This window comes from Camponotus vicinus, unplaced genomic scaffold (assembly GCF_025532165.1).
Source record: "Camponotus vicinus isolate PSW18456_S1 unplaced genomic scaffold, iyCamVici1.0 SCAF_1, whole genome shotgun sequence".
NCBI classification, from domain to species: domain Eukaryota; kingdom Metazoa; phylum Arthropoda; class Insecta; order Hymenoptera; family Formicidae; genus Camponotus; species Camponotus vicinus.
In genome coordinates, this window is record NW_028141945.1 from 34,070,141 (window position 1) to 34,095,013 (window position 24,873).

General features: G+C 33.2%; 2 protein-coding genes across 5 annotated transcripts in view; one reads left to right on the plus strand and one right to left on the minus strand.

Moving 5' to 3' along the window:
• Positions 1–21,934, plus strand: Apoltp (Apolipoprotein lipid transfer particle). The gene is made up of 27 exons (XM_083084264.1): positions 1–153; positions 755–1,562; positions 2,126–2,170; positions 3,146–4,235; positions 4,359–4,719; positions 4,995–5,304; positions 5,528–6,027; positions 6,313–6,608; positions 7,061–7,571; positions 7,910–8,051; positions 8,132–8,305; positions 8,504–9,049; positions 9,159–10,065; positions 10,266–11,370; positions 12,079–12,366; positions 12,503–12,706; positions 12,911–13,066; positions 13,214–14,350; positions 14,752–15,113; positions 15,298–16,679; positions 17,004–17,188; positions 17,281–17,435; positions 17,607–18,781; positions 19,194–19,405; positions 19,704–20,717; positions 20,806–21,255; positions 21,430–21,934. The coding sequence occupies exons 2-27, from the start codon at positions 1,505–1,507 to the stop codon at positions 21,514–21,516; spliced, it is 12,852 nt and encodes a 4,283-aa protein (XP_082940390.1). The 5' UTR covers positions 1–153; positions 755–1,504; the 3' UTR covers positions 21,517–21,934.
• Tbc1d22 (TBC1 domain family member 22) overlaps positions 21,840–24,873 on the minus strand; it is a 3,672-nt gene continuing 638 nt past the window's right edge. For all 4 annotated transcript variants that reach the window (XM_083084353.1, XM_083084347.1, XM_083084341.1 and 1 more), the window contains exons 2-8: positions 24,372–24,550; positions 23,740–24,284; positions 23,532–23,662; positions 23,188–23,442; positions 22,861–23,110; positions 22,555–22,778; positions 21,840–22,468 (exon numbers count right to left, since the gene is read on the minus strand). In XM_083084353.1, the coding sequence (XP_082940479.1) occupies positions 22,322–22,468; positions 22,555–22,778; positions 22,861–23,110; positions 23,188–23,442; positions 23,532–23,662; positions 23,740–24,284; positions 24,372–24,454 (1,635 nt within the window). In that variant the 5' untranslated portion in view covers positions 24,455–24,550 and the 3' untranslated portion in view covers positions 21,840–22,321. The remainder of the gene's footprint in view (positions 22,469–22,554; positions 22,779–22,860; positions 23,111–23,187; positions 23,443–23,531; positions 23,663–23,739; positions 24,285–24,371; positions 24,551–24,873) is intronic.

Here is a 24,873-nt window from a genome sequence, read left to right on the forward strand (position 1 = left end):
GTTGGCAACATACATATTCATAACTAATCATTTTCATTGAACAATCGGCTTCCGGCCGTATACGGATACGGGAGCGGATTTGAGGTGGTGTGTTTGTGTTTGTCCTTATTTAAATTTATTTTTTATCATTTGCCCCTCCCTCCCTGTTAAAAGGTAAGATTGTATAATTCGCTAAAAATTATATTTCATTGTCATTTATAGTCGTGATAGACGTCTGTTTCATCAATGCTAATAATCTGACAAAAATTTGTCGAATCTTTTAATATTTAACTGTCTTTTCTCTCATTTATTTATATCCGCAATCGAGTATAGAAAACCGCGTTATTATATGCAATAAACATTAATTATAATAAACATGTTATGTATGAATTTCATATGATATAAAATTATAAATTTAGGCTATTCCGCGAGAGAATAGAGAGAGAGAACAAAATATATTTGTATATCGAATTAAATTTTTGAATATATTTTTATTTTATATTCCTTTCTCTCTGTTTTTTTCTCGTATATTTTTATAATTTTATATTTATTTCGATTATATGAGTTTGCGATATTATTAATAAATCCGTCTATTTAGCTGCGTTTATTATAATTTCTCGCAATTTTCTTCTCTCGTCATTAGAAAATAATTTTTTCTTCGTTCTGTCCAAATTCTACAAATAACGAAAGCGGACGATTATATAGTAATTTAAACTGTATCAAATATCTCTTCGTTCCTTTCTAAATAGAGACAAATATTTCCTCTTTCTTTTAGCTTAGCCAGCGAAATAATTTGAAACCGATTCCATGTGGACACCATATGGAGTCCATGTGTATTCCTTATGCTGCGTTCTTAATATCTCATTCGTACAAAGACGAGTCTCTCCAGGATCTCGTTGTGAGCCGCTATCTTATCAAAGCCGGAGAAGACCTCTGACCTCTGTAAACACAAAAAGCATTGGGAGACCTTTAACATCTGATCCTCTCCCTCGTCATTCGGCCATTCGCCGACTAGCCAGCAACGGAAACACTTATTTAGCCGCACGTGGTGTGGATGCCACATACATTCTCTCTACCTCCGTTTTCATCTTCAATCAAGTCGCCAATCCGCACCCTGGTTTATCTCTCGGGTGGTTATCGCGGATATTTTTGTTGCATGGGAGAAAGAGCTCAGCTGCCGTGAATAACGACAGACTTTTGTCGATATCTTCGCAAAATTTCAAATTCCCATAGATCCAAGTGAAAACCTGACGTAATGTGAAAGTGGCGAAGAAAAACTGAAAAGAGACAGAAAGAGAGAAGGAGAATAAAAGTATACCAGTGTGCAAAAATCATTTATCGCAAAATTTCTCTTTCTGGCAGTGTTCATCGATTAATATTAATCGATCAGTTAGATAGCAACGCATTCCGAAAGACTGATATCCAACATCGAGGGATGAGGACTTGGGTAAGAAGGTGCCGATCTTGAAGGACCTCTCGAAGATTCCGGAAACGATATAAGATTTGAGAATTGGTACCGGAAATCATGAGGGCAATACTGCTTTTTGCGTTCACATGTGCGGTATTAACTGCCGTGCGAGGAGGTAATTATCGGCAATTTCCGGTGTATTTATTACAACGTCCGGTATCTCATTAATTTGTTTGTTAGTCGTTATCCAGTGACACGGATGTCTTAAAGTATAACAAAATAACACAAAAATGTCTATATTATATATTTTTTTGTATTATATATTCTTAATAATATCAACTGCATTATATAAAACCTTATGTAGAATGTTTGTTTAAATGTACATGTCTTTTAAACTAATACTTGTGAAAGCAATTTAAATGTGAAATTATATTGTAATTTAAAAATTGATATAGCAAATATGTAACAGAGTTAATAATATATTCATTTAAATGTATAATTTAATCCTTATAAAAAAATTTAATTATATATACAAATTTATTTATTAAAATTTTTTTTTGCACAACTACAAAAAGTTTTTAAATTTAAATTGTCCATTTTTAATACAATTAGCAATATTATTTTTCAAATAAAATCGAAATAATTAATATATAACAATATAAAACATTAGAAATTATTAATATAGTGAATATGCTAATATTGTATGTTACATAATATTTTTTAAATTTTTGTTTCCAGAGATTAGTACGGATTCTGTGCCATGTGGTCGAATTAAATGCAAGGGTAATATTTTTATATATTCTATATATATGTGTACATACATACACACACACACATATTATACTAGCACATAATACAGTTTCTATTTTTATATTTCCGACTTTGATTTTATAATTTTCAGAAATTTATCGCTTATTCCATACCACGTTAGCATATTATTGAAAGAAGAAACGAAGATTCTATTTCTGCTGATATAATTTAGTCTCATATTTTTCTAGCAAGAATTTCTAGCATTGCATCTTTTTAACATTGAAATCTCTTTCTTTTCTTAAATGTGATTAATTTTAAAGAAAAATTATTTTGCAATCCGAAAGATAATCAATTTGTATACATAAATAATTTTTATATATATAAATAAATTTGTAGAATGTTTCCTTATATTGTTTGTTGCATACATATAAGCAAATTCTAATTAAGTAGTAACTTGATAATTTTAATATATTAAATTAATCAATTTATAATACTTTTACTTTCTTTCTCATATTTTTATTTCTGTTTTTTTTACATTGCTTAAATGTGAAATAATTGTGGCGTCACAGTTATGTATGTGCGTCTATCGAGGTGAAGAACTCTGATCTTTATTTTTCTAAACAAATGCGTATTTGTATAGATAACAGATTACGAGGAAATGAAAATTATCTCAAGAAACAAATTATACTAGATACGATCATAAAAAATATCTTTAAACGATAAATTTACTGACAACGTTGTCACAAATATTAACTAAACTAGTTAAAAAAAATAAAATTTCTTTTTCTTTGTCCCATGTATTCTATTTTATATCTTAAGTATTAAAAAATCTATTAAATAGAGAGAAAGTTGTCTAGATATGTATTCTAAAGTAAAATATTATGTAGGTTTTCTTAGGTGATATTTTTTATACATTAAAACGTAGAAGAAAAATATATATAATTATGTAAATTATATAATATTAATATTGCATGTATGATAATATATCATGTATCTATTTCTTTTCAGTCCCATTGGAAAGAAAATTCAAATATCAAGAGGATATTCATTATGTGTATACATACTCTGTGGACGTAAGCACAAATCTGGGTTATCGTCAGACATTACCTCATTATCTCGGAAATGATTCAGCCTTGCATATCGATGCTACTTTATCCGTGCATTTTAGCAGCCCCTGCGAGGGCACCCTTAAAATCCTAAACGCCAGCATTAGCCATGATCGTAGCACGTATAACGCCGAGTTCCCCGATCATGCCGGCTATGAATTTAAGACCAGTCTTGAGCGTTTTACACTAAAATTTACATTCGACGATGGGATAATACACGAGTTGTGTCCAGATCGGCGCGAGCCAGTATGGACGTTGAACTTAAAAAGGGGCATACTATCGATGCTGCAAAACAGCATGCGACGCTTTGACATAGACCACAATGTTAACGAAGTGGACGTTCACGGTGCCTGCGATACTGAGTATCATCTGTACGAGGCCAAGCGAACCAGTTTGATTGTAAAGAAAAGCAAAAATCTGGCCGATTGTGAAAACGGTCCCAAGTACTTCTCCGTAGTGCAGTCAAATCCTTACAGAAGTCCGCGAAAGCTACATGGCCAATATGGATTATTCAAATCACGAAGCGATTGCGAGATTACGATTGACCATAACGTCTACGAAAGAGTAGTCTGTGACGAGATGCGATTGTTACAACCACTCTCCAATGGCGATAAAGCTGGTGCCAGAACCGACTCCCGGATGGTTCTTCAACTGATTCAAGAAACAAAGGAGACGAATTTCTTCGAGGAATTCGAAGAGAATGAAGACAATGATGAAGAAAAAGATGAAGATAATTTTATTCAAGGTGTATCTCTCACGAAGAGAACCACGTTACTATATGACCATGCGAAGACGTTGAAGACCATGCACGGCGAGTTAAGAACCTCCAGAGACTTACTGAAAAGCATGTGCAGACTTACAGCGAATACCGATGAGTTGCAGCAGAGATTCTCTGAAATGTTTACCAAGTTCATTCATTCGGCTCGTTTTCTAGATTATCCTCTGTTGTCGCAACTGTTCTCGAGAGCTAATAACATTTGCAAAATTGGAAAGTACGTAATTACTAAAAATATAATGTTTTTCAACTAAAAAGCATTTAAGTTTACAAATAATTAAAAAAGCCAATAAGAATTATGATAAATTTATTTTGCTTGATATCTTCTGTTATTCAACAGGAAGCACGTCGTTGCTGCACTGCCATATCTAAACAGCAATGCCGCGGTGAATGTGATGAAGGATTTAATAATGAAGAGATATGTTAATCAAGCAACTATTAATGATTGGATCATTACTTTTGCTTTGTTTCCGCGACCGGATCACGAGATCATCAAAGCTCTTTCACAGCTATTGGACTTTCAGCATCAAATTCCTGATGTCCAGTTTATTCTTAGCTACTCTACTATTATTCACACATATTGCAGAAACAATGATAATTGTATCGATTTGGAAGAAGTGGATACGTTCTTATCGCATCTTCAGCAGAAAATCTCACGAGGTTGCGAGCCTCGTCTTCACTCTCCTCTCGTGACGAAAGAGGTAAAATATTTATTTCTTGTCATTTGTAGCAAATTCTAGTCATGAAATGCGAATAAAGCACGTTTTATACTTTCAACAAGAATAAAGCGTGCACGGTCACACACACACACATAAATTTTTATAAAAATAATTTTCGTTTTATTCAAATCATAATAAGAATAATTATGTTATGAGACGATAACAGATTTTTAAATATAAATATAATACAATTTTTAATAAATAATTAATTATTAAATGGATTTAATATAATAATTAATAATTGAATATAATTGCAGACATTGGAAGCTTTGAAGGCAATCGGTAACATGGGGCTTGAAACAAAGAGTTTGCAAAGAAACCTGAAGAAATGTATAGATGATACTGGCGGATTTTTACCCATGGAAATTCGCGTTGCCGCCATTGATGCTCATCGTAGGTTGCCGTCCTGTGAAGAAACAAGAGATCAATTTTTCCTTGATTATTATCGTAATACGACATTAGATACAGAAATTCGTATCGCCTCTTACTTACAAGTAATGCATTGTCCTGATTACAATGTTATTAAAACCATTAAGCATACTCTTAAAATGGAAGAAGTCAATCAAGGTTTGTATATCAAAATATTAAAGAATTTATAAGCACTTATCGTAAATTTCTATTATAATATAACAAGAAAATATTAACACGATTCTGGATTTTTATTTTTGATTTGTTTTTGAATAATTTTAATTGGTTTAGATTAATTTAAATAAAGATATTAATTTACGTCATTTTTGTTTCTAATTTTTAGAAAAAATGTTTTTTATAATTTGTTTAAAATTATTTTCAGTCGGTTCTTTTGTATGGAGTCATTTAATGAATCTCTACAACTCTGCCTCACCTACCAGAATCGAAATTCAAAGTTTGTTAACAGATCGAGACCTTGATAATAAATTCAACAGCGATATTAGAAAGTTTTCGCGTAACTATGAAAACTCTTTCTTTTCCGAGGAGTTTAACATCGGCGCAAATTATCAAACAAATTTAATTTTCTCGCCAAAATCATATCTACCACGATCGTTTAATTTCAACGTTAGTACTGACCTCCTCGGCCAATCCATAAATTTATTTGAAATTACTGCACGAATGGAGGGCCTGGAATATTATGCAGAAAATCTCTTCGGTCCAAATGGTATTTACAGCAACGAAAAAATTTCGAATCATCTTCGGAATTTTCTCAGATATTTTAGATCGGCACCGGAAAAAGAAAATTATTGGAATGATGTGAAACGGCTACCTAATGTTATTGATAATAATTTCGATCATCCGAAAATTACTCTTGCTTATAAGGTATATATATACATATGAAAGTAAATAATATAAAAATATATATTTAGCTCAATATATTTTAAGATTAAATTGAATTTGCTAAAATATATATTATACATAACAATAATAAATTTATATATATATATATATATATATATATAAAACAATAATAAAATAAATTCATCAATAAAATAATATATCGTGTATTTTTATAAACTGTACAAATTGTATAAGGCATAATTTTTATACATGTTTTTATATATCGTACATGCTAATTATAATAATATTATTTGTTTGTTACAAAAGATATTCGGAAATGAGTTGAAGTTTACGATATTGGACGGCGACAAGCAAGTGATGTCCGCACTAGCGAATTTCAATCCTTGGCAAAAAATGAAAGAATTTTTAGCCATGCAAGAAATCCTTTATGAAAAGACCGGAATGTTCTTAGATTCTTCTTACGTCGTACCAACAGGATCCGGTCTGCCGATTCGTTTGGATGTTGCTGGTTCCGCGGCTTGCAATTTCAAAATCTCAAAGATACTCAATGATGCTCGATTATCTGATAGAGAATTCCAACTCACAGCCAATATCACTTCCAGGTTTGTTTATTCTTTATATGTGTTGAGGGGTAGGATGTATACATGTCTTTGTATATGTGTGTATAGTACATTTTTGATATACTATAAATCTCAAAAATTATTTTATAATAAATAATAAATATAAATGCAATTATAAAAAATATGAATAACAATTTCTGAATGTATTATATTTATTATGCGAGAAAAAATCACATTTTATATTAATAATATATATTTTCTATTTTTCTTTTAGTCAGTCATTTTTAATCAGTAATATTTATAATATTCTTTAATAATTAAAATTCTCTTTGTATAACTTCTATATTTGATTGGATTTTATTTAATAAATAATATCTCTGTGCATGTCTCTTTCAAGAGAATAATTTATTTGTTAATTTGTTTATATGTTTTGTTCTATATTGCTATTTTCTACAATATTTTTTGTTCTATTTTATTCTATTATGTTCTTGCAGCGTAAGTATCGATATGGTAGGCACAATGACTGTTGATGCTTTCTACAAATCTGCCGGGCTCAAATTACGAACAAACATTTACTCTTCCGGAATTATGCAACTTCATTTGAACTTAAATGATACCCGTTTAGTTCGCGTGAGCCTAGGTTTACCAAATCGCAAAGTAGATGTGCTCTCGTTGTTTTCCGACGTTGCTTTTATCAAAATTAAAGGTGCCGAAATTGAAGAAAAGTCATTGGGCATCTTAGTAGTCAATGAAGATCAAAAGAATTCGCGATATCCTGTAGTTATACCTAAAAATATCGTCCACAACACTACCTGTAGTTGGGCCGCCTTAAACAGACTGATAGGTTTGAAAATGTGCACCGATTATCAATTCACAAATGTGACCAAAGACACTAAAGCACCTTATTTTATCTTAAATGGGCTCACACTCTTCAAGATCTCGTTGATTAAAGCTGATCCAACTGCTAAGAATTATGTATTGGAGTATAGCTGGAATAAGACTCAGGTAAGGTAAAAGTTATATATAATTTCTCATTCACCCAGTGAGAAATGATAAGTTGAATAGACGTCTAAGACGTTTAATAGATGTCCAATAGACGTTTATTAGACATCTTAGACGTCTAACAAACGTCTATCCGACTTGTCATTTCTCACTGGGCAGTTATAACATATTAGGAAATTTTGTGTAATTTGTACGAATTTTTTTATAAATTTATAATTTTTTATAATTTTTCAATAATTAAATGATATTAATAATGAGATAATGAAGATTATAATGCATCTCGTTTTTTTAAATATTAAAGCAAAAGATATTTCTTATAATTTGTATTAATATTATTTTAGAAACATAACACGTTTAAGGTAATGTTCGATACACCTGGCTCGCAGGTGAATAGAAAAATAAGCGCTATTGTAGATTTTGATATAATAAATAATAACGTTACCGCTTTAATTCATTCGGCTGGTAATTCTTTGATTGCTAAAGGTTAGTATTTTTTCAATATATTTTTTTCTTCGAATTATGTAATTAATGAAAGTATTAAAATAATGTCTTTAAAATTCTAGGCACATATAAACGTTCTGAAGATGAGACTTTCATAGATATCGGTTTTGATATCAATGGTACCAAGCACTTGGATGCTAGCGTGGGTTATACGAGGAAAAAGTTCACTAATGGTTACACTTATCATCCTAAAGTCTATCTAACTATCAATAATGAACGCGTCGCTGCCATTTCAGGTAAGATAAAAATTTGTCATCTTTTCAAATGTTAGTTTCAATTTGATATATTATGAATAAATTAATAAATTTTTCTTTTCAATGTATATAAAGTTGATATTATAATTAATTTTATCATAAATATATATGTTACATTATATAATTATATTATGATAATATATACAAGTAATACTAAAAAGATTTTTTTAATCATATCAGGTGCGATAAGAAACGCGCAAAAAAACAACGTTTCTCAATTTGATATAGACTTGACTTTTCAAACAAAGCGAGTCTGGAGTAAACTAATCGGCTACATCGTTCAACGAAACATCAGTTTAGCCGGCGATTTTCAGCTAGATTATCAGTTGCAACATATGCCGAAGAGGGAGACTCTTCATTTGGAAGTCTCGCTATCTAACCGCTCATCAAAGACACTCACGTACAAGACTGCCGAACTGAAACTACAATCCACCGCTTACCCGCAACTCAATACCGTAATAAGCGCCTGGTATCAACAAGCTTTCGGGCACTTAGAGCTGCACGCCGAGGTCAATTCGAATCCGCATCTCAAGGATGACCGGCATAAACTCACGGCGCAGCTTATTATCTCTTATTCGAAAATGTATTTTCAAAATCAGGGCACGAAAGTGAGCGCGTTGATAGCCATCACCAAACCTATTCAGAATTTGGATCTCAAGATGGGCATCAATCATTACGCCCTTGGCACCGAATCTAAGACCAATTTGCTCATAGGATATGCACCGGGTAAGATGCAAACTTTATTATTAAATATATATAAATACATATAATATATAATATATATTAAAGTTTTATTTGATTATAAAAATATTCAATAAATCTTTTCCATTTACAGGCAAGGAGATTAGTCTGATCATCAACATTATTATGCCGCGCAATCTGTTATTCTCCATAGAGAGCCACGCGAACCTGACAATTCCGAATTTCAATTCAATGTTGATCGATGCACGTATCAACGAGCGATCGAGACATGAATACGAGTTGGATTTCTCCGGTACATGGTTCAGTGGCCACAACATTACCGCGCGCGGAACTTATTCCGATCGATCGTCAGCTGTTATCATCAATCATCACTTGAAAATGATCTTCAAATCGCCGAGTTTCGTCGCTCCAATTCTGCTTAACTGCCACTTGTATCAGAATCACAGTGACCTCAGAGTCAGTCTATATGCCGAACAATTAGACTATGATAAGTATGCCTTTGTATTGAATCATACAATGTTGTCGACCACCAGTATAATGTCGTATATAGAAGCTAGATATCGCGGTAATGTGTATTCAGCGATGACGAATATCGATATCACGCGAGAAATTCGTTTAGAACTGCATTTAGACAAATGGCGGGACATACATTTGACCTTAAGTGGCATCAACGAAGAAAACCGACAAGAATTGGCAGCGGAAATCAAATGGGACGCCAACAGAGATCCCGCTTTGAAACTCGCCACAATATTACAATTAAATAAAGTGTTCCTAATGGATGCAGTTTCATCGGGGATCAAGCGAAATGCAATAATAACTTTAACTTATCCAGGTCGCCTAATAACTGGTTCTTGTGACTTGATTATACGTAATCCGCATAATTATTTGATAGACGTTACTGTGAATTGGAGTCCAGAAAACGCAATCAAGATGTCAATCGGCGCGGACTATGATGTGCAACCAGAAGTAACATTTGTCAAATTGGAATCACAATTGTTAATGCCTTTTGAACAATGGAAAAAGATTTCTTTAAACATGAGGCATGCATTCGATTTTGAATTGTTTTATTTATGCGATAAAAAAATATATAAAATACTGTTATTTTTATCTTGTTTTACAAAATGTAAACTCGAATTTTATTCTTACTTCTTTTTGGCGAACTATTTAATTTCCAAAATTTTAATTATAGAAAAATAACTTTTTAACTGTTTTATTATTTTAATTCTATTATTGTTCGCAGATATCTACAATTGTCAGATAGCGTTCTAGCTAGTATCAGTGCTTACTGGAAGGATTCTCAGCACGTGATAACGGAATTCTATGCTAGCACAAGCGAGTATGACGACTTAAAAGAATGGCTAGCAAATTATGCATTGAACAGCACTCTACAGTCCAATTCGTGGGTAACTGTGAACATCACTCATAAGATATTACGCTCGGAAACGGCTGATACACATGTGCTGATCAAGTATAATCCTGACAAAACGATTGACGCGCGTAGCATTTGGCACTTAGATAAGGAGTCGGACAATGTGTTTAATCTTACCGGCAATCTACACTTATACTCGCCTTTGGCAAACTACCGGAAGAACGAACTCAAGTGTCAGCTGCGTCTTATGACTAATTGGATGTTCTTCGGCGCAGCTAATCTCGAGCTAGATAAACGCAAATACACTGGCTGCTTGATCGGCGATCTCGTACGCTGGAAGGAATCTAAAGTGGAGTTCAATGTCACCACGCCGTTGGAAAAGCTCGCCTTTGTTCGTGGTAGATTCGGTCTGTCGGAAAGCAATCGGCATGCAGTAGCAGAAATTATCACGCCGAATGGTCCGCTGGGCGTCGAGGCCCTGTGTCAAATCTTCACCGTTGCTTACGACTTCAATGTCAAATTCATGCTAGCGACGCCCATTGAAGTGCTACAAAAGGCACTCATAGTGGCCAAACTAAATAGGCGCGAAGCCGATTTCAGGATTGGTTACAACAACATTACGGCAGGCTTTCTCGGTACTTGGCACTATCACAATATCACCAATTTTGATTATAGTTACATAGTACTCACGCCATTAGAAGGTCTGCACGAATGCGGGGTGATCACCAAATTGATTGTGGTATATACGGAACTCGAAGGTATGCTAGACGTAGACACAGAATTCTCATTAAGACTGGCAAACAATAAACTTGGTGTCAAAGCTAAGGGCGGACCAAAACCTCCGCCTGTTAAGATTCCACTGAAGCCGGGAATTATATCCCCGACAGATGATTCTGATATCGATGAATTGGAAGAAGAAGAAGAAGAAGAAGAGGAAGAAGATGAGGATGGCCTCTATTGGCGAGGAGAACTGCAGGTAATTTTAATTCAGATAAGATAAAATTCAAATTTTTATGTTAAATTTGAAATCTAATTTATACATAATATTAATTGAACATTTTTCTCTTTTTCTCTTTTCTCGGATATTAAAAATTATAGCTATGATATAAATATATATATATATATATATATATATATATATATATATATATATATATATATACAGGATGTCCCAGGTATCTTCCGTCCAAAAAAAAAGGCAGATTCTCTGGCCAATTTAAAAACGATTTTTCCTCAGCGAAAATGTCGCGGCACTAATAGTTTTCGAGTTATAAACGATTGAAAATAAAGGGTTTTTCGCAAACTAAGGCTTATGGGAATAAAATATTAATAAAGTCACATTCTTTAGTTAATTTTAGGTAGAGTTTACTTTAATAGAATTTTAATTTAAGGCTTAGTTAGAAAGAAACATGATGACAAAAATTGGGAATATGCAAAAAATAATGATCTCTCTCGACATTTTCGCTGAGGAAAAATCGTTTTTAAATTGGCCAGAGAATCTGCCTTTAAAATATCAAGTGGTAGTTTCGGGACACCCTGTATATATATATAATAAAAAATTAATTTAAATTAATTTAAAATTGAGGCATATTTATTCTCCTAATAAGAGAATAGAATTATTAATTTAGTATTACTAATATTATATTCGTTTATTCATTTATACATATATTTCATTCATTTATAGATATGGCTTGTAATAATCCCAGATATATCGGGAGAGCTAGATATCGATACTGAAGGTGATACTTATAAGATTCTAAGCACAATACAATTGCCACCCGGCAAAATTATCATTGACGATAGCTTTTCCATGGAAGATGTTTTTCATATAAAGAATGATCTACATATTGATTTAATGTTTAGCAGTATCAGAGAGATCACATCATTTTATACATTTTTAATTGATCTTGAAAAACCGACTTATCTTATGGAAATGAGTGTGAACGTTAGAAAAAATACTACATGGATCGAGGTAATATTTTGATGTAAAATTAAAAAAAAAACATTTTTTTATACTTTTATATAATTAAATGAACAAGTCAATGTATACATATAAGTAAAGAAAATGTACCAAATACATACAATAATAAAATTTTATTATTATATAGACCGGATTTCATGGCAATTATACATATCAAGGCGACATGAATGATAAGAAGGCGCATTTCGTGAGATTAAATATAAAAACACCTTTAGAATTTCTTAAGGACTTTCGTAGTAACGCAATTCTCGAAATCGAAGGGAATCTATATAAAAGTACAGTTACAATTCGTGGGAATCAATTAATCTTGGATTTATTTGGAAATATAAAGGTAAATTTTTTGCACGATTCTTAAAATATTTACGAGTAAAAATATTTGCAAATATGAAAATATAAAACAAAATTTTATATTAAATTATATATATATATATATATATATATATATATATATATATATATATATTTATTTATTTTATATATATATATTTAGTTAGTTTTATATTTGTATGTATTATAAATTTTAATTTTTATATAGATAGAGAAAGCTTTGTTTGATATGATGATTTCTGGTGCAATCGATTCACCCCTTATGAAAATACCGAAAACTACAATCGCCGCGATAAAGAATTTTACCGGAAATAAAAAGCAACTTAAATTCAATGCAAGAATCGAAGAGCCTGTATCAAAATATGTAAGTATTAATATTTGTAATTAGGTCATAAGTTAATAATTAATTTGTTATTCGCGATTAATGTTAGGTGTAAGTTTCACATAAAAATTAAATATTATTATTATCTAAATAAAATTAAATTAAAATTCAAATCATAATTTTTTTCAGACATCCTTCGAGTCTGCCTGGCAAGTAGACGAACATCTTATGAAAGCTTCTGCGAAACTAGAAAGTTGGATAAAGGTTTTAGAATCACTGGAAACTGACATTCTATATAGCAATGCGATTCGTGTAAATAATACCGCTAAATTGAACATACGCGTAATGCATCTCGGCAATCAAGAATATCAGCTAGCTGGAAATCTAAATAATGGTAAGATCGATGCCGATCTACATACGCCGCTGTCGCAAAAACCTCATTTCCAGTTCCATGGAGATTTAAGACAGATTAATGAATCATTGTACGATGTTAGAGGAGAATTAAAGGACCAGCTGCAAGTAAAATCTTATGATGTCAGCTCTGTCATCTTCGTACAGAACGACACTTTGGCTTCGATAGATGTGAGAGCTGAGCCGAAAAGCGCAAACACCAATCGAATCATTTTGAGATTGAAGAGGAAGACATACGGTCTTTTGTTAGATGTCGACGGTGGGTCGTTTAATGGTACCGTCGACGCAAATATCCTCAACAGTCTAAATTGGGATGTGAGAGTTCACACGGATATCAAAAAAGTTAATAAAATAGATACTTATCAGTTGAATACTTTCATGAACGTGCAAGTAAATGGCAACGCCACTCTATACATTCAAGCCGAGACACCTTGGAATGATAGCAGAATTATGACGGTAAACGGCAATATGATGTTGAGCAACACGAGCGGTGACGTTCAGCTAAATCATCGATTGAATGACGATAAATGCCATGCAGCTATTCAATGGAAACTAATCTACATGGAAGACATGTTATTGAAATTGATCGCAGGATATGACACCGCAAGTCTAGGCAAGAAGGAGCTGTCGACTCATATGTTCTTCAAGAATCTTGATCGGTTGTATAGAAATATCGATATAAGTTTGGATTTAGACATTGATCGAAAAATGTGGGAGTTCGAAACGAATGCAACCATAAGTTTTCGCAATATGCAAAACATGGACGCGGTGTTCGTTGTGAAATTGCCACCTCCGGATAATGATGACCATCGATTCTTGATCAGTTACCATACTAACAAGGAAATGCAGGATATTTCTTATGTACTGGGCTACAATGCTATTCAAGCGAAGAGTAATTATGCTTCGGATGGATCGGTTTGTATTCTTTTAATATTAATAAATAATAGTAAAATTAATCTAAATAATATATATTTAAATAGCTTTTACTTTATTAAAAGTATTTATATGGACTGAGAGAGAGAGAGAGAGAGAGAGAGAGAGAGAGAGAGAAAGAGAAATATAAAACTCTCTAAAATATATATATATATATATATATATATATATATATATTTAATTCTCTTTTAAGAAAAACTACAAATTTTTAAAAAGAAACGTATTAGTACAAAAATATTTTTGGAAAATTTTAAAATAAAATAATTTTCCCATTTAAATTATATTTTCTTTTTTGTTATCTCTTCCTTGTATATTTATATGCATAATTAAATTAAAACAAAAATATTTTATTTTTCTCAAGTAATAATGATGTAAAATTTTAGATTCATATGGCTACGCGTGATATTAATGGGCACTTGCGATTGACATGGGGTTTACTACCAACGCAATCTGTGAACAATCTCTTTAATATCACTTTCGATAAAAAGGAAATTGAACTCAAGTATTCTCTGTATACACCAAAATTTCTACAAGAAGAAACGCTTGTATTCCTCTTTAGTTACGACGCTAATTCCGATGAACGAACTTTAATTAATGCTGATCTCTTTTATCCTTCACGACAGCAGATTGGAACTGCAAGAATATTTTATGAAAGTTTAATCAACGTTAATGGAACCATTAATGCTTCGATATCTACGCAGAATTTATTTTTCATCGGATGCGATTTTATTGTACTTACCACTTTGTAAGTAAATCTATTATATTATAGAAAAAGAAATATATGTATAATAATTCATTGAATCACAATATAATGTTGTTTAAAAATCAAAACTTTTTTCTACAAATAATTAATAAGTAAATTAAATAACTTAATAATTAATTATTTTATTATTTTTTTTAATTTTCTCTAATTATTGTTTCTCTTACAGGAAGCAGAATAAGAGATTCATCGAGTGCTTTTGGCCTAATAATACGGCTTTGCTCAACTCCGATTACACTTATTATAGCGAGCGATTAGATTCGAATCTAGAGGGTATTTTGCACGTAGAAATTCCTCTGACTGCTCGTCATATCGGTCATCTAACTTACGGTTATAAGAAACGTCCACAGGTCACCACAGGCCATTCAGTCTTGACGTATAACGATCTGCAGGTGCTATATGGTCAATATAATTCAAAGAGTGAATCGCGGGCTGGTTTCGATAAAGATCGTATTCAAATTACTGTGCAGAACGTTTATAGACCCATAGGTATCGTCTACGTGAACCAATATGAATATAGTGGTGGAAACGAGGGAACTAACTATCCCACCATCGAATTCAAACAAGTAAATATTTATCGATTAGACAACAGCTCGATCTTTAACATCACCGGTGAGTCCAGGATTCGAACTACTCATACCGGCCAGGACATCCATTTGAAAGCGATACATTTGAACAAGACGATCCAGTTAAAGACAGATTATCAGGTATTGCCCGGCGAGTTCGATCAGAATACGTGGTTAAGTTTAGCCGAGGATGCCTGGGTGTCTTATCATATAAACATCCTGAATAAAACCACCGAAGATATGGATAATCAATTCCTCATCCTTAGTTTATCTTATCCCTTACGAAATTTCACTATAGATGGCTCGTATAAGATTACCAGCGACGAGGTAAGCTGCGAAGCAAACTTACAATGGGAACATGACGATGAGAAGTCGAGGATCGTTGGTGCCGCCTTTAATTGGACGAATGACAATATCACATCCGTAGAGAATCAACAGCAAGTCGTATTGAGTTTCCGACATCCGACTTTCGAAAAGAATGTCACGTTAAAGGGCATACTAATGAAAAGAGACCATAGGGATTTATTAAACGCCGTCTTCGTCGTGGATTATTCTACCAACGAGAACAAGTTGTTAACATTGTCCGCCCTGTTGAGAGACGAAAGTGATGCATCAAGCAGGAAGTATCTCTATAAAATAACCGGCAAGCATGTTAATATTAGATTAGACCTCGATATCGAAGGATTCGTTCGCAGACAAGGATATATGTTGCTCGAAACGGTAAATCACGCTCGATACATGCGCGGCTATATATCGAGTGAAACTGGAGAATTGATCGGTCGAATCGATCGAAAATCGAAAGAGATATTTTTCCGACGAGTAAATAATGATGCGATTAAGTATTTCGCGATCGGTTATTATCCTTCATCTTCTCGTTACGTCATGAATGGTAGCGCTATCAACACACCAGAACTCAATGCTACCGGCATTTTCTTTTTGGATCCTAGTGAGAATCTTATCTGGTCGATGGTTAATTACACGCCCGGTGAGTTTATGAAAAGTTAGGAATTTTTAAAAGAATTAATAATTTATATATATCGAAATAAGAAAGTATATATTAAATTAAATTAAACAAGATTTTAAATAAAAAATAAGATATTATAAACAGTCTTATTTAAAATTTTTAGAAATAAAAATGTATCTATTTTATTTTATTTTATAGAAAACTTTTGAAATTTTTTACAAATATTTTAAATAAATTTTTCGTTGTTTTTATTTTCTTTTCAAATACATATTTTAAAACTAAAATTGAAACAATTCTTTTTGAATTCTTTACTCGTTTTTTTTAACATTCTACAATGTTCTATAGATGCACAAGTGAGTTTAAGAATGCATGGCAATATTCCGGATGCTCGAAATGCCATATTTAACATTTGGAGAACCTATGATGATGATTTAACAATTTCGGACGTTTCATTCTACTTGAAATTAAATCATTCAAGACTTGTTACTTCAACTTTGCGATGGCGGCCCGAACTCAAGAGTGATATTATTGTAAGTTAAATATACTATATTAATTTAATGCAATATAATTATTTAATATATTTATTTAATGCAATATAATATGGGATTATGATTACTTGCAGATTGCTATAAAAACGACTTTTAATGAAATGTGTGAAAACATAAACAATGATATCGATTATTGGAAACAATATATAAAAAGTGAAGTATTAAATTCCATTACAGATGTGTGGGAAGACGCTCAGCAAGATATTTCAGGTTTTCTTGACGATTGGTAGTAAGTATTTAAAAAAGTAAATATTAAATAACTATAATCTATTAAAGTAGATATTTATTACAAGAAATTTAGATAAATAATAAAAATGAAACAATAAAATAAAAACAAATTAAAACAAAATTTAATTTCTGTAATTATATATTATTATATCTTTATATTATATTTGTTTAGTGATCTAAAGAATCTCGAGCATGACTTCGAAGATCTCAAGGTATATTTGAACAAGTCCTATAATGCCAATCACTTTTACATCAAAGATGTCGTTGGTCTCGGGTTATATGTCATCGATGAATTGTCCTTGCGAAGTCATATTCAGTCTCTTCCTAATATTATCAACGAGATCTGGGGAATAATGGGCGATTCTGGCGAAGTCTTGCGAAATTCATTGCTCTGGCTAATCGAAACCATCAAAAATGCTTATCACAAAATATCCGAGATTATCATTGTTGTGTTAAGAGGTGACTCGGTATCACAAGTGGCGAATATAATAGAGAAACTGATTGAGAAATACGACATGTTCATCAAAGATCTGCATGTATCTTTCATTAAGTACGTTGAAAATCTTTGGAACACAATTTTTTCGTCCATCTCGGAACAATGGTATCGCATCTTGAAGTTAATGGAACCTTTATTTATCCGTCTCATTCATTATCTTGAGACAGTCGTCTGGAAAGCGAGCAAGGAAATGCTCGACTTCTTGTACGATCGTAAAAAAGAAATCATTACATCGCCGTATTTCGATCGTTTTACCAACTTTACGCAAGATATCGACAAGATCTATCGCGACATCAAAGCGAATGATATAGTGATCAACGTGTACAAATATTCGAGTCTAATGATACAGTTCATAAAAGAACGCTACTTTGTCTTTGTACCATTCGGTGAAGAACTTAAAGATGTCATAGATGAAATCATGTCAGAAGTAAAGGAGCTTCGAAAACTACCGTCGGTCAACTACGCTTTGGAGAAATTCGAGCAGATGTACGATAGAATCGGCTACTTCTGTGAGTACTTCGAAGTCAAAGCTAAGATAGAAAGTTTTATCCGGCTGGTGCACTCCAAGATTATGGACATCAGCCAGACAGCGTTACAAGCAGAAAATCGCTACAGGGAAGCTAAGACCATGTTCATCTTCGATCCTAATCAGGGTCTTATGTGCTTGGAGCAGAAATTACCCATGTCTTGGCACGCCTTCAATCAGACGCCTGAATTCCAGGAGATACCAGAAATCAGAGCAATTACGGACATCAAAAAATACTTCGTTACCTCGAACACTACTTTTTGGAGTCTTTATTATCAGTATAAACCATACTCGGAGCTGTCAAACTGGTTACCGCCATTCAAAGGTTTAATTAACAAAATTAAATTATAATAGAAATTAATAATATTAATTATTTCCTGATTGTTTTTAGCTTTTTCTCTTATATGCTTATCTTGCTTTATATTTGTGCCATTATGTGATCGTGTAAAGTGAAAATACAAATGAAAGATAAATATCTAACATATTTTCTGTCTTTCATTTGTTTGCTCTCGTAGGAAAGCAAAAAAAAACAATAGTTACTAGAAAATCCGAAAGTAATTGATATAAAAGATTCTCTTATTTCCATGATTATTTTAAATTTAGTTAAATACATATTTGTCTTGATTAGGTCTTGATTAGATTGACTAAAATTTTAATAAATAAATCGGAAAACTAATTTTATTTTTAGTAAGTATAATAATATTTCATAATATTTAAATAATATTTCATTCTTTCAGCGCAAGCCATGATTATCGGCTCTCATCATTATATTACTTTTGATGGACATTATTTTGATTTTGCCGGAAATTGTACCTATTTATTAGCAAAGGATTTTGTGCACAATACTTTCGCGATTTTGGTGAAATATAATATACAAGCCGAAGGAATCACTCATCAGATCATAGTGTTGATTGGAAACAACGCTATCGAACTGGATCTCTTCAACGATGTTAGTATAAAATTTATTATTTCATAACAAGAATTAAATTAAAATTTCAATCAATTTCACCTAAGAAGAAATATTTATAATAATTATATATTTAATATTTAATAATTGTGCATGTACGCAGCACATATTATATTATATATTATTTTACATAAAACATATCTGTGCTTCGAAAGATAAAAAATTTATCAAAGAAAATCATATTTTTTATCGCATTTTCATTATAAGATAAACTAATATTTTTAATGATGCAGAATAAACTTAATTGATGTTTTAATATAAAATACGATGTATTTTTCAGACAATGAAGCTGATCTCCCAATCATCCGGTACTACGACGAATCTGCAGCTGCCGATAGAATTGGATCACGGCACGACGTATGTTTACCAAGAGGAGAACGTGGTAACGGTAGAACGTAAGCACAACCAATTCCGGCTAGAGTGTAATCTCAAGTTTAATTTGTGCACTTTGGAACTGTCTGGCTGGTATTATGGGAAAACTGCTGGTCTTTTTGGCACAATGAGCAATGAACAGTTCGATGACATCCTGGGATCGAACAAGCTATTTTTAAAGGATACCGGTAGTTTCGCTCACAGCTGGTCTATCGACGAAAATTGTGCTGATACGATGAATCACGCCAACAAGATCCAACATCACGATAACGTAATATTAAAGTTCTGTGATGAGCTGTTCATGAATAAGAGCTCGGAGTTTGGCATCTGTTTCGGCGTGATCGATCCACTTGTATACGCTAATATGTGCCTGAACAGTTTCACCGAAGCCGAGGCATGTACAGTGGCGATATCATACATGCAGATATGTATGTTCCGCGACACTTACCTGAGAATACCCGATAAGTGCACCACGTGCACCATGGTGGACGGTAGCCAAGTAGCCGAAGGCCGTTTCAAACGACTGGAGGAAGACAAAGTGCCCCGATCGGCCGATGTGGTGTTTATTGTCGAGGCAAAGAGCTGCAATCGCGATACGAAGTTGAATAGCAGCATGGAATTGTTAATTACACAGCTCGACAAGGAGCTGAATGACCGAGGTCTTACGGGAAATCGATGGTCCTTGGTAACATTCGGCGGTGACAAAGTGCACGATGAACCCAGAAGCATCATTCTCGACGGACAGATTTTCACGAAGAACGTGGCACGCTTCGTCGATTATTTAAGCTATGTACCAGTAGGCAGCGGCAGTCAAGACATTTTCGCTGCGATTGGATTTGCTTCGGGGCTCGTTTTCAGGGCTGGTGTGTCAAAAACCTTCATATTAATGCCATGCTCGCATTGCGAACCGGAGAATCAAACGGTAAATTTTATTTTTAAAATGTATTTCGTGAAATTTGATAATTTTTAAATTGGAATTCTATAATCTAATTCACCTTTTTTTTCTTCAGTTGGAGTACTCTGTATTACACCAAGTATTGTTGGAACATGATATTACTCTTCACATACTCATGGATGGCGATTTCCAATTTGAGAAGGAGAAGATTGGCAAGATCTTCTATGGCTTGGACGCGACCAAGTCGTACACTAAGAAAGACTCTCGAATACTAACCGGCGACATAGATCTACGGAGACAGGTCAAACTTTCCAAGAACGTGCTAGGTTACTGCACACCACTGGCCTTGGAGACGAACGGCACGATATTCAGCGGCGATAAACTGCGTCGTGAAAAGTTGGCTTTAATTAAAAAATTTGCGAGCGTTTTCGCAAAGAGAGTCGCTTTTACAGCTGAGCCAAACAAATGTCAACTGTGCGAATGCACCGCTGATAATAACGGTGTTACACAAATGGAATGCATGCCCTGTGTATACCCGATGCCTATGCATGTGGATTACGTGAGTGTACGTACGCAAATTTCACAAAAATTCTCAAAAGTCAAGAAGTCTTAAATAACGAAAAATATTTAAAAAAATATCTGAAAAATTTATAAAAAAGCATTCTAAACATTTTTACAATATTTTTCTCAGATATTGTACATCTAATGAAATTATTATTTTCCTTATATTATGTTACAGGAAACTTTTAATCTCAACGAATCACTTTTGATGATGCCGCCATTAGATAGTATTGATTATGGCCAAATCGATATAGAGGACGATTGAAAGTATAAAACATAGTTAAATGATGATTAGATGTTAGATGACTCGCCGGTATTAATCATATTTATTTACAATATTCTTTGTAATATAAGATAAATACCTACTTCCCTTTCCTACTTCCAATTCAAAATTTGTCTTATATTGGAAGTAATATAAAATATATATTAAAATCATATAATTACATTAATAAAGTTATATCACGATCATTCAAGTATTAATAATTATCATTTAAAAACAAACTCATGACTATTGTTGAAATATAATTATAAGGCTATGAGGGAGAGGAAGTGTGGTATGATCATTATGTAAAAGCACAAAACACAAGGTCGATATATAAAACTTTCTTGTCTATATATATATTATCTGTATATAATGTGTCTGAGACTTATATATATATAAAAATGTAATGCAAACCGGGAAATGGCAATTGATTCGCGTTACACTCTTTATGCGCACACGTGCACGCATCTTAAATCGCATTTATATCTTATTCCAAAGTGGAACATGGCGAATATATTCGAATATCTGTCTCTTCGCGAAATTCTCCCAATGTAACAAAGAAATAAACCTTATAACGTACAAAGTAAATCGAATAAACTTAATGATCAACGCGGAAACAAAACATAAAAACGTTTCGCGTATTTCGGAAACTTTCAATATGGCCGTGATAGATTGAACGTCACATTATACATAGCGACGATACAGACGGAAGAAGAGAGCCGGCGCGTTAACACAATACTACCAGCCCCTCACAGTTTGGCCACTATATTCATAATAACATTAACCCAAATTCGTTAACTGAACATGGTCACCTAGCCGTAGTATCATAAGCTTGCAGGTGATTTGGCGCGTCGGCGAATGCGTATTTTAATTTGTATGCTTCGGCTACCAGCATACCGATCTCTGAATCCGTCCAGTTTTGCGTGGGCAGGTTTTGTAGCATTAACATTAGCCCCTGCATATTAAAATTAAGTCAATTAAGCAAAGATCGAGTTTTAAATTTAAAATTACAGTAGTGAAGTGAATTGAGAGATAAATTACTTGAAAATCAGGTTGCAGAAGTAAATGTCGTCTCCAAAGTAGAAGAAAGGCCGCGCATACATAGAGCTGAAACGATGCGAATCTATCAGACTCTGCCAGATAAGTATCCCACAATCGAATGGTACAGTGAAGCGGGATTTCTCTGGTCAGTAAATTGTTCATCCATCGAAAGGAGAATTGTAGATAATCCACCCCGTGCTGATGTAAATGTTGATGCAATGGTGCTGAGTGGAATGACAGTTGCATTAGAAGAAAAAAATGCAAACATTTAGTATGTATATAATTTGTTTTTATCGAGATATTCACCATCGATTCTTTGTATCAGTTCCTTCAATTGATTTACTTTGTGCTGAATTCCCAATTGAGCAAAAATATAGTTGTCCTGTATACCATCCAAGAATTTTGACAGACACCAGAAGCTATCTGCTTCGATGATGTCGCGCTGATCCTTCGACAGCGACGCTACGTCATAATTTTCTAGATCCTGCCAAGCTTGCACTGGTACCGCTTCTTGCAAGAAGACTAAGAAGAAGGGCGTCACAAGATCATTCATACCCTATAATAATGATCGATATATCAAATCAATTTTAATTTTTTATAGTATAATACAGTAGATGGTTTAATAATAAACACCTGAACATAACCAGATGCGGGATGCCTGATCGCCCAAATGTACAATATTCTTTCGAATATCAGTTGCACTGTCGTTTGCTGAAATAGCGAGATGAGTGGTGACATTCTAGGGATATCGATGTGAATTTGACGATATGTATCTTGAAAGCCTTCATCTCGTTCGACATCATAATATTGCTTGACCAAATTCCAATAGTCTAGTCGTTTGCGCTCCAATGCGTGTTGTCTACGTTCTAGATTAGCTGGCAAGTATTCCTACAATATTACGACCATGGTCGCTTATTGCTTCGCCGTAGCAGTCGTCGTGCTCGATAATGTACAAATTGTTTACCTTCGCTACTTACAGACAACAACCTCCAAGTGACAGAACGTAATTTCGCAGGCACACCCGACCATGACAAGTGTCTTAATTCGTCCAAATTCAGAACGGACGCTTCCAAAAGTAATTGAAACTTGTCCACTTTACTTTCACCATCTAAACAGATTCATAAACGATTCTTAAATCCCGTGTCTTAAGGATTGCTGCTGAATATGCGACAAATAGATTCACACCTTGCTCCTTTGAAGGTATAAAAAATTTATTGGGAGCATTTGTTTGTCTTAATGGTTGGGGTCTACCAGGAAATTGTGTTGGTTTGTGCTGAGGTGATACACCATACTTCACATCTACATTTTCACTGGGATGTTGGCTATTATTCACTTGGAAATTCAGATTTACATTGCGTAAATGTAATGGCTGTACTGCTAATCTTTGAAGAGCCTCCGCCTTTTTTTCTTCTGGAATAATTTCTTGTTGAACTACTTTGGCATTTGCCTGTAGCAATTGCGAACACTTATTGCTAGATCTATGATTGTTGATAACACTAAGAGCTGCTGATTGGCTGACTTTCTTCGAAATCTTCACATCCGAAACTGTGCAAAATTCATCATCCCCCGAATCCCATGCATCATCTACGCTCTCCTGAAAATCTTGAAAAGAAGTGGAGCCTCCACTTCCACCTGTACTACCACTACTATTAGCAATATTAGTCAGATTGCTAGATCCAATTGCCGTGGAATTAAATTTATTGTGTCTAATGTCCTGCTTCAGACTTGGCCTTCAAATAAATTAATCAATGACTTAATAAGTACATTGTAAGCAATTCTTCGAATACACAGAAAATAAAATCTTAGACAATATATACCTTCCTGGCACAGCGCGTGTGTTCTTCTTCCAGAAAGACTGATGGGTTGAAAGGGTTTGATGATGGTAGCCTTGATTTTCCATAATGAAAATCAAGTTAACTAGCACCAGATAATTTTTCAATACAGTTACTACAGTATGAGTAGTTCTTCATGCCCCTCAAGCACAAGCACTGAAAATCTGTAAGAACCAAAAATTTGTCTTTTTCTTTGCAATATTATAATCAACATTGTGTATGTATATGTGCATGACATGATATGCATAACAAAGAGATGTATGATCAAGAAAGATAGTAGAAAATTATGTCATAAACTGTGTAACAATTAGCATTCCAGCAAAAGTATAAAATCTATAGATTTCATATCTTTTATAGAATATAAGAATTATCAAGTATAGAATACATATTCTTTTTAGATTGGGTATGATTGATAATGGCACAAACATCACAAACGATGTCTAGAAAAGAAATAAAAGGTCGAACAAGGGAGAATGTGATGGAAAAA

What these genes read in the sequence shown, in the direction of transcription:
- Apoltp (XM_083084264.1), top strand. Translation starts at nt 1,505, where the DNA reads ATGAGGGCAATACTGCTTTTTGCGTTCACATGTGCGGTATTAACTGCC. An exon ending in ACAGCCAATATCACTTCCAG is followed by an intron (nt 6,609 to 7,060) that starts GTTTGTTTATTC and finishes ATGTTCTTGCAG; the next exon opens with CGTAAGTATCGATATGGTAG. An exon ending in GCGAACCGGAGAATCAAACG is followed by an intron (nt 20,718 to 20,805) that starts GTAAATTTTATT and finishes TTTTTTCTTCAG; the next exon opens with TTGGAGTACTCTGTATTACA.